General features: G+C 43.0%; 1 protein-coding gene across 2 annotated transcripts in view; it reads right to left on the bottom strand.

Moving 5' to 3' along the window:
* Positions 1-7,051: 7,051 nt before the first annotated feature.
* LOC117359976 (chemokine-like factor) overlaps positions 7,052-13,241 on the bottom strand; it is a 56,484-nt gene continuing 50,294 nt past the window's right edge. For both annotated transcript variants that reach the window (XM_033943484.1, XM_033943485.1), the window contains one exon: positions 7,052-7,525. In XM_033943484.1, the coding sequence (XP_033799375.1) occupies positions 7,412-7,525 (114 nt within the window). In that variant the 3' untranslated portion in view covers positions 7,052-7,411. The remainder of the gene's footprint in view (positions 7,526-13,241) is intronic.

Below are 13,241 nucleotides of genomic sequence, written 5' to 3'. Positions count from 1 at the left end.
AGCTACAAACATAACTTCAGATTTCACCCATTCAAGTCAATGGGAAAAATGTAAAAAGCTGTGGGACCGATTTGAACGAAACTTGGTATGCAGATCCCTCACTACCTGGGGTGATATGTTCTGGGGGTCTCGCGGCCCACCTGCACACGTGGGCAGAGCTACAAACAGAAAATCAGATTTCACCCATTCATATCAATGGAAAAAATGTAAACAGCTGCCATTCTCACAGTAAATCAAAAACGGCTTGACCGATTTGAACGAAACTTGGTATGCAGATCCCTCACTACCTGGGGTGATATGTTCTGGGGGTCTCTTCACCCAAGAATTTATATGTTCTTGCTCCTGGAGGTGAAACTAAAAATGTTGTTTATAATCAAGTTTTGTGTTAGTTGTATTGTATTCATTCTGTCAAATATTTCACATTATAATTTGAATATTGTACTTTTTATAAAGCTGTAAACAAATAATTTCATTCACCACTATAAAGTATCTTTATTTGAATCCATTTACAGTGTTATTGCTATAATTAAATACCCGTGCAACGCCGGGGCATCAGCTAGTAAATAAATAATAATGTAACCGTGTTTTCTATGAGCCCATCAAGTTTATCTGCTTTTTTAACATTGAAACTTTTAGAGTGTGTGTCAGCAACTTTGGTCTCTAGGGAGGAAAGCACTGAAGAGGGAAGTGTCAGCTGGAGGAGAGGGGAAGAAGAGTTAGAATCTACCTCATTCCTGCCCCAAATAAAGAGAAGTTCTAGAAGTAACCCCTTGTCAAAAGCCAGAAATTGGTATAGATGAACCTATTTTAACCCAAAAAACTCCAGGACCCTGGGGATGCTGAGAAAAGAGCAGGACTGAGTTTTGTAGAAAAAAATATTATAAGATTTTTCTTTTCCAAGGGAATTAACCAATCCCTGGGGAGCAGATATAGACCAATTCCCTTCAGGAAGCAAGTTGACTAGCATCTGCCTTCTCCAATAGAGGAAGAAGAATCCATGGAAGTAGGCAAGGAATTAGCAGAGATGGGAGAGAGTGAGAGAAACGCTTGAAGAGGGAAAGAAAAGAAGATGGAAATTTTTAAAAGTTTTGAACCATGGTATAGAGGTTGAAGGTGTAGAGGCAGAAATAAGGGGCTGGGATAATCCTGCTGAGGAGCATGAGCTCGAAAATCTTGACATGGAGTATGAATAACCAAGTCTAATCTACACAGGTAGGGTTACCATATTTGCTAAGTCAAAAACGAGAACACCTGACCCCACCCATAGTGCCCTGTACTGCCCTTGCTTCCTGCTAGTCTTGACCCTAAACTGCCCCATGCCCCCTAGCACAGCCTCTCTCTACAACCCTCCCCCCCCACCCTGGAGTTGGATATGGCTTCTTTGAATCTCTCGTCCTCGGTACTTTCTCTGGTGCTGCAATTTAAGAACTTTGAGCAGTCAACAGCGTTAGCAATGTGATTCTTCTGCCATTGGCCTGCTCTGGAGGCCTTCATTCCACAGCACTTCCTTTTCCTGTGAAGGCGGGATGCTACTGAGTGAAGACTTCCGGAGCAGGCTAACTGTAGAAGGATCATGTCGATAATGCTGCCAGCTGCCCAAAGTTTTTAAATTGCAGCTTCAGAGAAGGTACTGGGGACAGGGGAGACTCACAAAAACTATACCAGACTCTGGGGTGGGGGCTGGAATGGAGAGAGGGACCCCAGAACCCAGACAGACTCTCTCCAGTCCAGGAAACCATCCAGATACCTGGACAACCCTTTAAAAAGAGGACATGTCTAGGTAAATCTGGACATGTGATAGCTCTATACACATGGTATATGTTTGTGAAAAGTTGCTCTACTGAGTTGTTTTTCTTTTTAACCAATGTGAAATATAAGAGAGGACAGACTGCAGATATTTTAGTCAGTCTCCACACAAGCTGTAAAGCTTTTTTTTTACATTGTTAAATCTGAAACAAATTCAGCTACCTAGGACAGTGTCCCTCAAACTTTCTCGAGCCGCAGCACACTAAAGGTAGTGGCCATGGCTTGAGGCACCTGGAAGTAAGCGGATATCGCCGTGATGATGTAATGCATATGCGTGACATCATCATGTGTGTGAAGGCCCTCCAGGCGGGCCCTGAGACGCCAGTGGAAGGTGCCAGAAGGGAAGAGGGCCAGAGAGAAGGATAGGTGCTGATGCCCACTGATTGCCTACGGGACGTGCCTCTCGCTATGAGAAGCACATCAGCTGGTACTGGCGCCTCTCCTCCTCCCCAATGTACCGTGGCACACCTGAAATCTCAGGAGGCGCACTAGTGTGCCTTGGCACATAGTTTGAGATACACGACCTAGGAGAATGTGGGAGGTCAGTGTATCTCAATCACAGGAGTTGGTGGTGTTTTAACATTTCCCATTCAGATTGTACCTGACTGGAATCAGAGTGAAGTTAAAGGTAGCTGAGAGAAATGGACTGACTTTTGATAATTTTGGATTTTCTTTTTGAAGCTGTGGAGAAAAGTATAGAACTGTGGAAGAATAAACCAATGCACTGTTTGAAGAAAGCAGCTAGAGGAGAAAAAAAAACTGTAAAGAATTGTATAATAAGAAAGCAGTGCTATGCCTGGTACAGGCCGTTACCAAGAAATGAATTATAAAGGACTAATTTGGGGTGTTCAGGGTAGGAAAGCAGAGAAGCAGGGTGAAGGAACTCCAACCCAGACTGAATAGAAGACAGTATAAACTCTAATTATTTTTACATTTTTGTTTCTCTAAAGCAATGTATCGCAAATTGTGTGCCTCCTGAGATTTCAGGAGTGCCGTGACACACTGGTGGAGAGTCGTCTACGCCAGCTGACTGCCTACAGGATGCGTCTCTCGCAGCGAGAGGCACGTCCTGTAGGAAGTCAGATGGCGTAGATGACTCTCCTCCTGGCTGGCGTCTCTTCTCCTCTCCCCACTCCTCCCAGATTCCTCCACCGAAGCGGGTCGCGGCCAGATGGACCTTTGTACATGCGTCAACATGATGTTACACATGCATGTGATGTCATTGCATTGATGTCCGCGCACTACTGGGGTGCCTTCCAGCCTGTGCACTGGATTTAGTGTGCCATTGGCCAGAAAGTTTGCGAGACATTGCTCTAAAGAGTTTGGGGACAATAAAGACTTCCTATTTTGGCTTATGATCTGCATTAAACTTTGATTATAATATCAAGAAGTCTAACCAAATCTGTTTGTTAAGGATTGGAGAACAAAGAAAGGTCTTTTCCTGGAAAGTTGCTGGTCCATGCTAAGTTTGGATTGCTGTTTTCCTGAGGAGGTTTGGCTAGGTAACCGCCTAGGCTCAGGAGATCAATATTTTATATATATAAAATGTAATTTATTTATATTACAAGATAGATGGATATATATTAATTGTATAATCCTGCCAAATTTCAGCCTCAGGTATGAATTCATTACATGCCTATAAAAAAACAGAGATATTTATCAATAAAAATCACACACCCCATTTTAGGTCCTTTTAGGCTATTGAATGTGAAAAAAATAAAAATTGTGTACAAAAATGCATATTCCCATTCTACTGATCCTTTAGTGCACAAAAGTTATTTAACCCTTCAAACTTTTATATCCTTTATCTCTATTATTTGTAACTCCATTTTGGTACCTTTTTATTCAGTGGCCTGGCACTGTTCTCTCGAACAGCCAATGGGGGTCAGGACTTACAGTTCTGCCAATGGGGGTCAGGAGGTGGGTGCTGTTTCACCATCATATATTCAGTAGTGAGGGACAGCAAGTCCTCCAGAATTCCTAGAGACTGAAAACAGAATATTGAAGCACCAACCCCCCTTCTGGCAGCAATGCAATTGGAGGATTTCTGCTCTCACTCAGAGGGAACAGTGTCAGCAGGTCATACATATGTACTGTATGTATGTATTTATTCATACAGACAGACATGCATATGCACAAAAACTCTATGGGGGCAATTCTAGAACTGGACACCTCCATTTAGGTGCCCTGAGGCTGCATATTAAGCGCCTATTCTATAATGGCACCTAGAGATCCAGGTTCTGTTACCAAATACTAACATAACCTGGTATCCGTGCACCTAACACTTATGCAACTGCAGTTGCACCAATCAAAGACCTGGTGTAACTGCATCAGGGGCATGCGTAATTTACAGTATTCTGTAAGTTGCATGTACGAGGGTAAATCAAAAAGTAAATGGCTTTAATAGAAGTAACTGAGCAATTGAACATATCACTTTTCCACATAGTCCCCATGCAATATGACGCATTTGTTGTATGTCATATCATTCAACTAGATTCTGCATTCCTGCAGAAAAGATGTTTTTCGGCTGCTCCCAAAGCCAGATGAGCACCACTTCCTTTAATTCATCAGGATTTGTCTTTTGCTCTCTGGGTGACAGTGATGCACCTATGTCTCGTTGCTGTTGACAATTCTCTCCAGAATACTCAGATCTTCTTCATACCATCTCAGGAACTGGGTCGCAACCTCCACACGCTATTGCTTGTGCAGATCAATAAGCTGTTTGGGAACCCATTGTGCGCAGACTTTCCTGTATCCCAAGTCATCATGCATTATGGCAAATGCAGATCCATAGCTGATATCCAAATTTGCAGCCAACTGAGTCTTCTATAATCAAGGCATCTACCCTTTCAATGTGCTCTTATGTGTGCAATGTTGATTTATTTATTTAAATTTTTATCTCGTTTTCCCAGAAGCTCAGAACGGATTACAATTTAACATTCACAATCAATTTAAGAACAGACTAGTCATGACAACAATTTGGTTACATTTAGACAATTACAGAATTATTCGAGGGTCCAGCCTAGTCTTAGCAAAGAGTAATTGGAGAGTAAACAGAGGAAGCTGTTCAGTTGAGGCCCTATTGTTGGAAGAGGAAGGTCTTTATTGCTCTACGGAAGGACATTAGTGAGTCAAGTGACCTTATCTGTGTGGGTAGTTGGTTCCATAGCTGAGGGACGACCAGAATGACCTTCGTCGGTTACACTTGTTCTTCCTGCTTTAAACCTTTTTACCCACTCATAAACCTTTCGTTGATTCATGGTGCTATGTCGATACTGAGTCAATATTCGATGGTGAATTTCTAAAGGTTTCACTCCCTCTGCCCAAAGAAAGCGCACTACTGAACGTTGTTCTTCAATGGTGCAATCTTGCAATGGAACATCCATGTTTCTGACCTCTTAACTGTCACATGACTAAAGGCTTAACACTGCACTATGCGTTGATGAACTATCCAACAGGCAATGGACGAGTACATATGTTGCATTTCGCTAGCTCTGTTCATGTTATCATGTAATTCAACAATTGCCTTTAAATTTTTATTTGCTCCTTGTAAAACTGTGCATATTCCTCTTGTATTTATGTAAGTTTTGCACACAGTTACAAAATAGCTCTCAGACACCCTGCTGGCACTTTCAGATGTACATGTACACGTATAGAGATCTCCCTCCGTATTCGCGGGGGTTGGTGCAGAGCCGGCCCATGAATGGGGAAAAATCGCAAATACATTTTTGGGCCGGCTCTGACCCACCCCTGCCTCCCCGGACCTTACCTGGTGGTCTAGAGAGATTACAACGGGAACTCAAGGCAGCCATTTTGATGATGGCTCTGCACAGGGAGCATAGGAAAATCACTCTTGCCCCGTGTCACCACTAGAACACCAGGTAAGGTCTGGGGAGGTTCAGGCAGCCTGCAAATAAAAGAAAAAAAGAAGAAAATAGAAGGAAAAAAGTCACGAATAATCGAATTCGTAAATAGGGAAACTGCAAATACTGAGGGAGAGCTGTAGATGCAAAAGGCACAAAACTGGAACTTAGATTATAGAATTGCCCTAAATGTGTAATTTGTTAAAATGCTATAAAAATTTAAACACACAAAGGGCTCCTTTTATCAAGCCGTGCTAGTGGTTTAACGCATGTAATAGTGCACATTAAACCGCCGGCCACATTAGCTGCTACCGCCTCCTCTTGAGCAGGCGGTAGTTTTTAGGACAGCGCGGGGGTTAGCGCGTGATGAAAAGTCGGGCGCACTAACCCTGCTAGCGCGGCTTGATAAAAGGAGCCCAAAGATTTTCTCAGATGTATTAATTTAGTCCATTAAAATAAACCACCACCAATTCTTCCTTCACACTTATTTTAACACTAGTTTTTAAGCCCGTTATATTAACGGGTGCTAGAATATATGTCTCTTTGTCTTTCTTTATTTCTATCTCTCTCTGCCGCTGTTTTTCATTCTTTTTGTCTCTCTCTCTGCTCCTTTCTTCTTCTTTTCTTTTTGTCTCCCTCCCTCCCACTATTTGTCTTTCTTTCTATGTGTCTTTCTCTCTGTCCCCTATGCAGCAGCATTTATTTCCCCCCTCCACTTTCCTGTGCAGTAGCTACATCAGCATTCTCTCCCCCTCCATATTCCTGTGCAGCATTTCCCTCCCACTCCACTTCCCTGTGCAGCATTTTATTCCCCCCCCCCACTTCCCTATGCAGCAGCTACATCAGCATTCCCTCCCCTGTCCATTTTCCTGTGCAGCAGTTATCATTTTTTTTTTGAGACCGTGAGAAGGGAAGGTGGGTGGTCCAGCAAGCAACTAAGGAAACCGGCCAGATTGTGGAAAGGGAGGTTTGGATGGTAGGGTGAGACCACAGTGGGAGGTTTGGATGGGAGGGTCAACGGGGGTTCAGGTGTGTAGAGAAAGTTAGTGTGGTGTTGGGGGGTGGCAATGACAAACTGACTTACTGTGAGTGAGGGGAGAGCGTGAAGAGTAAGGGAGCCGACAAAATTGCAGGGACCGTTTTATGTGTGCATGTACACTTCTCTGTGCTATCGACCTACGTGTAATGGAACACGTAGGTAAGATTGTGCATGCACACTTAGCGTTTTATTATAGTAGATATTCATAAACACAATGGAAGAAAAACCTTAGGGCCTGTTTTACAAAGCCGTGCTAGCTGCTGTCCCGCACGGCCACAGCCCCGAAGCCCTTTAAATTTCTATGGGCTTCGGGGACATTACTGTGCAGCAGCCGCTAGCACGGCTTTGTAAAACAGGCCCTTAGTATATCAAGCCCTAAATGGGGAAAATTCTTTAGTAAATTTAGTCATGGCATTTGGCACCAATGTATAAATGTCTTATTATGTGAAGCCAAAACAAAGAAATTGAGGCACCATATGTTTAAATAATAGTTTTAAAGCTTGGCTTCTGTGTTTATTTAGAGAAATAAAAATACAAAACTTTACAGTATTATGTTAAAATAAATTGATTTTTTAGAAAAATGAAATCATACACTCTCAGTGGCAGAAAACAAGAGTATTGTCATTTCAGTTGATTAATTAGGTCATCTGAACTGTCGAATAGATGACCATGTGAATCTCATGATAGTTAAATGCTTTCAGTTTCATTCTGATTGGGGAGATTGATTCCGGCTACTGGAAGGTTGTTTCTTTTTCATTACCTTTCCAAGAAGACACATATCCAAGTAACATAAAGCCACAACTGTCAAACCAAAAGCCTGCAATAACAAAATAAATAAATAAATATGAATGTAGATATATATATTTGTCCACACCACATTAATTAATCTCTTAGAAAGGTATAATATAGACAAAAAAAGTATATGCACATTACATTTGTAAATGTTTATGCACATATGCAGGTAGCTGCCAAAATTCCACCTTAGTGCTATTCTGCAAAAACGAGTTTAGCTTACACAGCGCACATGTCAAAGGGAAGTATATTTGGGCACTACCGGTAATACTTTCACCAGTTCTACATGGCACAGCTGCTTGTGCCTAACTTATATGCATATATTTAAGTGGTTAGTTTAGCATTAGCAAGGAAAGAAGACATCTACATTCCTTTATAGAATAGGCTCCTACCAAGTTTCTCCTGGCCGCTTAATTGTAGGTGCCCATTTATAGAATTGTCGTCTTAGGGGGCTTTTACTAAATAAGTTTTTGCTCTTAACGTGGCCTAAAGTAAAAATCAGCACACGTTAGGTGCAAAGGCTGCATGCTAATTGTTGGGGGCATGCCCAGTGTATCCTCTGTAGTTGAAGGAGGTACCAAGTGGAGCTCACCACATTATACAGTCCATGCCCCCATGATTCCTCTAGTTCTTGCCAACACCATATGTTGTTAACATGCAAAGAAGTACAGGCAATCATCACTCCACTGCGGTAGCTGTTGGCACACTTTTGTGGTAGTGGTTAGCTTGCTCTTAGTAAGGGGGAAGTTATAACATGGGCTACTGTTAAGACGGGGTATTTTACCACAAGTCATGCCATTTGAGCACAGGGTCCCATTTCATTCAATGAAACCCTTGTGTTAAAATAACCTGTGTTTGTGGTAGCCCTGTTGATAACTTCCCTCTTTAGTGCCTTAATAGCTTTATACGCTTTAGTACATGGACCCTTTAGGGGGATATTCTATAAATGGTACCAAAACTTAGGCACCAGCAGGTGCCTACCGATATCTAAGTTAATTTAGAAATGCTATTTAAACAGCTTACATTTCCGGCGCCTATCTTTGCTGGGGGATCTCAAAAATAAGGTACAGCTTGCTATCAGCTGATCACAGAAGGGGAATCCCTGGTCAGCTGGCCAGCTAGCTCAGGTGATCGGGGATTCCCTTGCTGCAATCAGCTGAACTGACAGGAAGAGTCCCATTTTCTCTCTCTCTCCTTCCCATCCAATTCCCAACTCCCCTCCAGAGAGCCCCCTCCTGCTAAGCCCGACATCCCTCCACACCACCCAAACCCCCTTCCCCTCTCCCAACCACCCACCCACACCTCCAATATCCCCCTGTACCTTTGGATGAAACATCGGCAGGAGGGATGCCCACTTCCGATAGGGCCGCCTCTTCAAAATGGTGGCCCTTCCCCCAGTACATCTTGGGATGCACTGGGAGGGGCCTAAGGCCCTAAGCCAATCAGGGCCTTAGTCCCCTCCCAGTGCACCTTGGGCCTTAGTCCCAACCCTAGTGCATCCCAAGATGAACTGAATATGGGGGCAGAATACACTGTTTTTAAACCTCTACTACCTCTCCTAGAAGGGTGTTCCAGGTGTCTACTGTCTTCTCTGTGAAAAAGCATTTCCTGATGTTACTCTTAATTGTACATCCCTGCAACCTCCATTTATGTCCTCTAGTCCTACCATCCTTACATCTCTAGAAGAGGTTTCTTTGTATATTAATACTTAAATGTCTGTATCACATCACCGCTCTCTCTCTCCTTTTCTCTAGCATAGGTATATTCAAGTTCTCCAGTCTCTTCTTATATGGCAAAAACCCTGTACCATTTTTGTCACCTTCCTCTGACTTGCCTCGACTTTTTATGTCCTTGAAGCGATACTGGACACAATACTGCAAGTGCGGCTTCACTAACATCTTGTAGAGGGGCATCAACACCTCCTTTCTTCTGCTGGTTATGTTTCTCTCTTTGCAAGTTAGAATTCTTCAGACAATAGCCACCACCCTGTCACGTTGTTTTGCTGCCCTGACATCCTCAGACACTATTACCCCAAAGTCTCTCACCCCCTAGCACATACTGCTCGTTTGGATTTTTACACCCCAAGTGCATCACTTTCACTTCTTTGCATTACATTTTAACTGCCAAACATTCAACCATTCTTCTAATTTTTGATGATCTCATCTCATGTTGTCCACTTCCTCAAGAGAGTCCTCTCTGTTGCAAATCGTGGTATCATACACAAAAATATTACATTACATTTGTTAATTATCTATACCAGAGAGAGATCAAGGTAGGTTATAAAAAAAAAAAAGATCATGAAAACTCTATAAACACAAACAGTTAGGGCTTTAATGTGCGGAATAGCGCGCGCAAAATTGCCGCGTGCACTAGGCCTTAAGGCCAGCATTGAGCTGGCTTTATTCTAGAAGCATACCGCGCAGTATAGCACGTGGTAATTTCATGCGTGCAGTAAAAACGCTAGCACACCTCAGTAAAAGGAGCCCTTAATTTCTAGTATAGCAATCATTCTTATTAAATTGCCAAAAAGACAAATATTCTCTATCTATATATATAAAATCGGATGTATGTATGTATGTGCCGCGATCACGCAAAAACGGCTTGACCGATTTGAACGAAACTTGGTATGCAGATCCCTCACTACCCGGGATGATATGTTCTGGGGGTCTCGCGGCCCACCTGCACACGTGGGCGGAGCTACAAACAGATAATCGGATTTCACCCATTCATGTCAATGGAAAAAATGTAAAGAGCTGCCAACGCAAAAACGGCTTGCCCGATTTGAACGAAACTTGGTATGCCGATCCCTCACTACCTGGGGTGATATGTTCTGGGGGTCTCACGGCCCACCTGCACATGTGGGCGGAGCTACAAACATAAAATCAGATTTCACCCATTCATGTCAATGGAAAAAATGTAAAACAGCTGCCAACGCAAAAACGGCTTGCCCGATTTGAACGAAACTTGGTATGCAGATCCCTCACTACCTGGGATGATATGTTCTGGGGGTATCGCGGCCAACCTGCACACCTGGGCGGAGCTACAAACAGAAAATCAGATTTCACCCATTCATGTCAATGGAAAAAATGTAAAAACTGCCTCCGCAAAACCGGCTTGCCCGATTTGAACGAAACTTGGTATGCGGATCCCTCACTACCTGGGGTGATATGTTCTAGGGGTCTCACGGCCCACCTACACATGTGGGCGGAGCTACAAACATAAAATCAGATTTCACCCATTCATGTCAATGGAAAAAAAGTAAAACAGCTGCCAACGCAAAAACGGCTTGCCCGATTTGAACAAAACTTGGTATGCGGATCCCTCACTACCCGGGATGATATGTTCTGGGGGTCTCGCGGCCCAACTGCACACGTGGGCGGAGCTACAAACAGAACTTCAGATTTCACCCATTCAAGTCAATGGGAAAAATGTAAAAAGCTGTGGGACTGATTTGAACTAAACTTGGTATGCTGATCCTTCACTACCTGGGGTGATATGTTCTGGGGGTCTCGCGGCCCACCTGCACACATGGGCGGAGCTACAAACAGAAAATCAGATTTCACCCATTCATGTTAATGGAAAAAATGTAAAAAACTGCCATTCTCACAGTAATTCCAACTACCTGGGGTGATATGTTCTGGGGGTCTCGCGGCCCACCTGCACACGTGGGCGGAGCTACAAACAGAACATCAGATTTCACCCATTCATGTCAATGGAAAAAATGTAAAAAGCTGCCATTCTCACTGTGACCAATTTGGACAAAACTTGGTATGCAGATCCCTCACTACCTGGGGTGATATGTTCTGGGGGTCTCGCGGCCCACCTGCACACGTGGGCGGAGCTACAAACAGAAAATCAGATTTCACCCATTCATGTCAATAGAAAAAATGTAAAAAGCTGCCATTCTCACAGTAATTCACAAACGGCTTGACCGATTTGAACGAAACTTGGTATACAGATCCCTCACTACCTGGGGTGATATGTTCTGGGGGTCTCGCGGCCCTCCTGCACATGTGGGCGGAGCTACAAACAGAAAATCACATTTCACCCATTCATGTCAATGGAAAAAATGTAAAAAGCTGCCATTCTCACAGTAATTCAAAAACGTCTTGACCAATTTGAACGAAACTTGGTATGCAGATCCCTCACTACCTGGGGTGATATGTTCTTGGGGTCTCGCGACCCCCCTGCACACGTGGGCGGAGCTACAAACAGAAAATCGGATTTCACCCATTCATGTCAATGGAAAAAATGTAAAAAGCTGCCATTCTCACAGTAATTCACAAACGGCTTGACCGATTTGAACGAAACTTGGTATGCAGATCCCTCACTACCTGGGGTGATATGTTCTGGGGGTCTCACGGTCCTCCTGCACACGTGGGCGGAGCTACAAACAGAAAATCAGATTTCACCCATTCATGTCAATGGAAAAAATGTAAAAAGCTGCCATTCTCACAGTAATTCCAACTACCTGGGGTGATATGTTCTGGGGGTCTCGCGGCCCACCTGCACACATGGGCGGAGCTACAAACAGAACATCAGATTTCACCCATTCATGTCAATGGAAAAAATGTAAAACGCTGCCATTCTCACAGTAATTCAAAAATGGCTTGACCGATTTGAACGAAACTTGGTATGCAGATCCCTCACTACCTGGGCTGATATGTTCTGGGGGTCTCGCGGCCCACCTGCACATGTGGGCGGAGCTACAAACAGAAAATCAGATTTCACCCATTCATGTCAATGGAAAAAATGTAAAAAGCTGCCATTCTCACAGTAATTCCAACTACCTGGGGTGATATGTCCTGGGGGTCTCGCGGCCCACCTGCACACGTGGGTGGAGCTACAAACAGAACATCAGATTTCACTCATTCATGTCAATGGAAAAAATGTAAACAGCTGCCATTCTCACAGTAAATCTAAAACGGCTTGACCGATTTGAACGAAACTTGGTATGCAGATCCCTCACTAACTGGGGTGATATGTTCTGGGGGTCTCTTCACCCAAGAATTTATATGTTCTTGCTCCAGGAGGTGAAACTAAAATTGTTGTTTATAATCACGTTTTGCGTTAGTTGTATTGTATTCATTTTGTCAAATATTTCACTTTTTAATTTGAATATTGTACTTTTTATTAAGCTGTAAAAAAATACTTTCATTCACCACTATAAAGTATGTTTATTTGAATCCATTTACAGTGTTATTGCTATAATTAAATACCCGTGCAAAGCCGGGGCATCAGCTAATATGGTAATATAATTGGACAATTTACAAAAATTATAAATGGATCATACATCATGGGGGTCCTAATTAAAATCAAAATACTCATCTCTAGAATATCATGCTGTTTGCCATATTAGCGAACAGCAAGGAGGGCACACTTTTCCTTTTATTTATTTAGTCATTTATTTAGCCCAGGGGTCTCAAAAGTCCCTCCTTGAGGCCCTCAATGAATATGCATGAGATCTATGTTCATGCACTGCTTTCAATGCATATTAATTGAGGAAATCCTGAAAAACCGACTGGATTCTGGCCCTCAAGGAGGGACTTTGAGATCCCTGATTTAGCCCATCCTCCCAAAGGAACCCATTCATATTATGGGTAGGACAAATTTTAGTGAGACATAGACTTTACAGCATTTACAGCATGGACAAGGGTATAGCTTATAGCAATTACAGTATAGATATAACATTTAGACTTACAAATACAGACAGTGGACATAGGGTGGTTTAAATTGCAGCA

Source organism: Geotrypetes seraphini, chromosome 4 (genome assembly GCF_902459505.1).
Source record: "Geotrypetes seraphini chromosome 4, aGeoSer1.1, whole genome shotgun sequence".
In the NCBI taxonomy this organism is placed as follows: Eukaryota; Metazoa; Chordata; class Amphibia; order Gymnophiona; family Dermophiidae; genus Geotrypetes; species Geotrypetes seraphini.
This window is presented reverse-complemented; position numbering and strand designations above follow the sequence as displayed.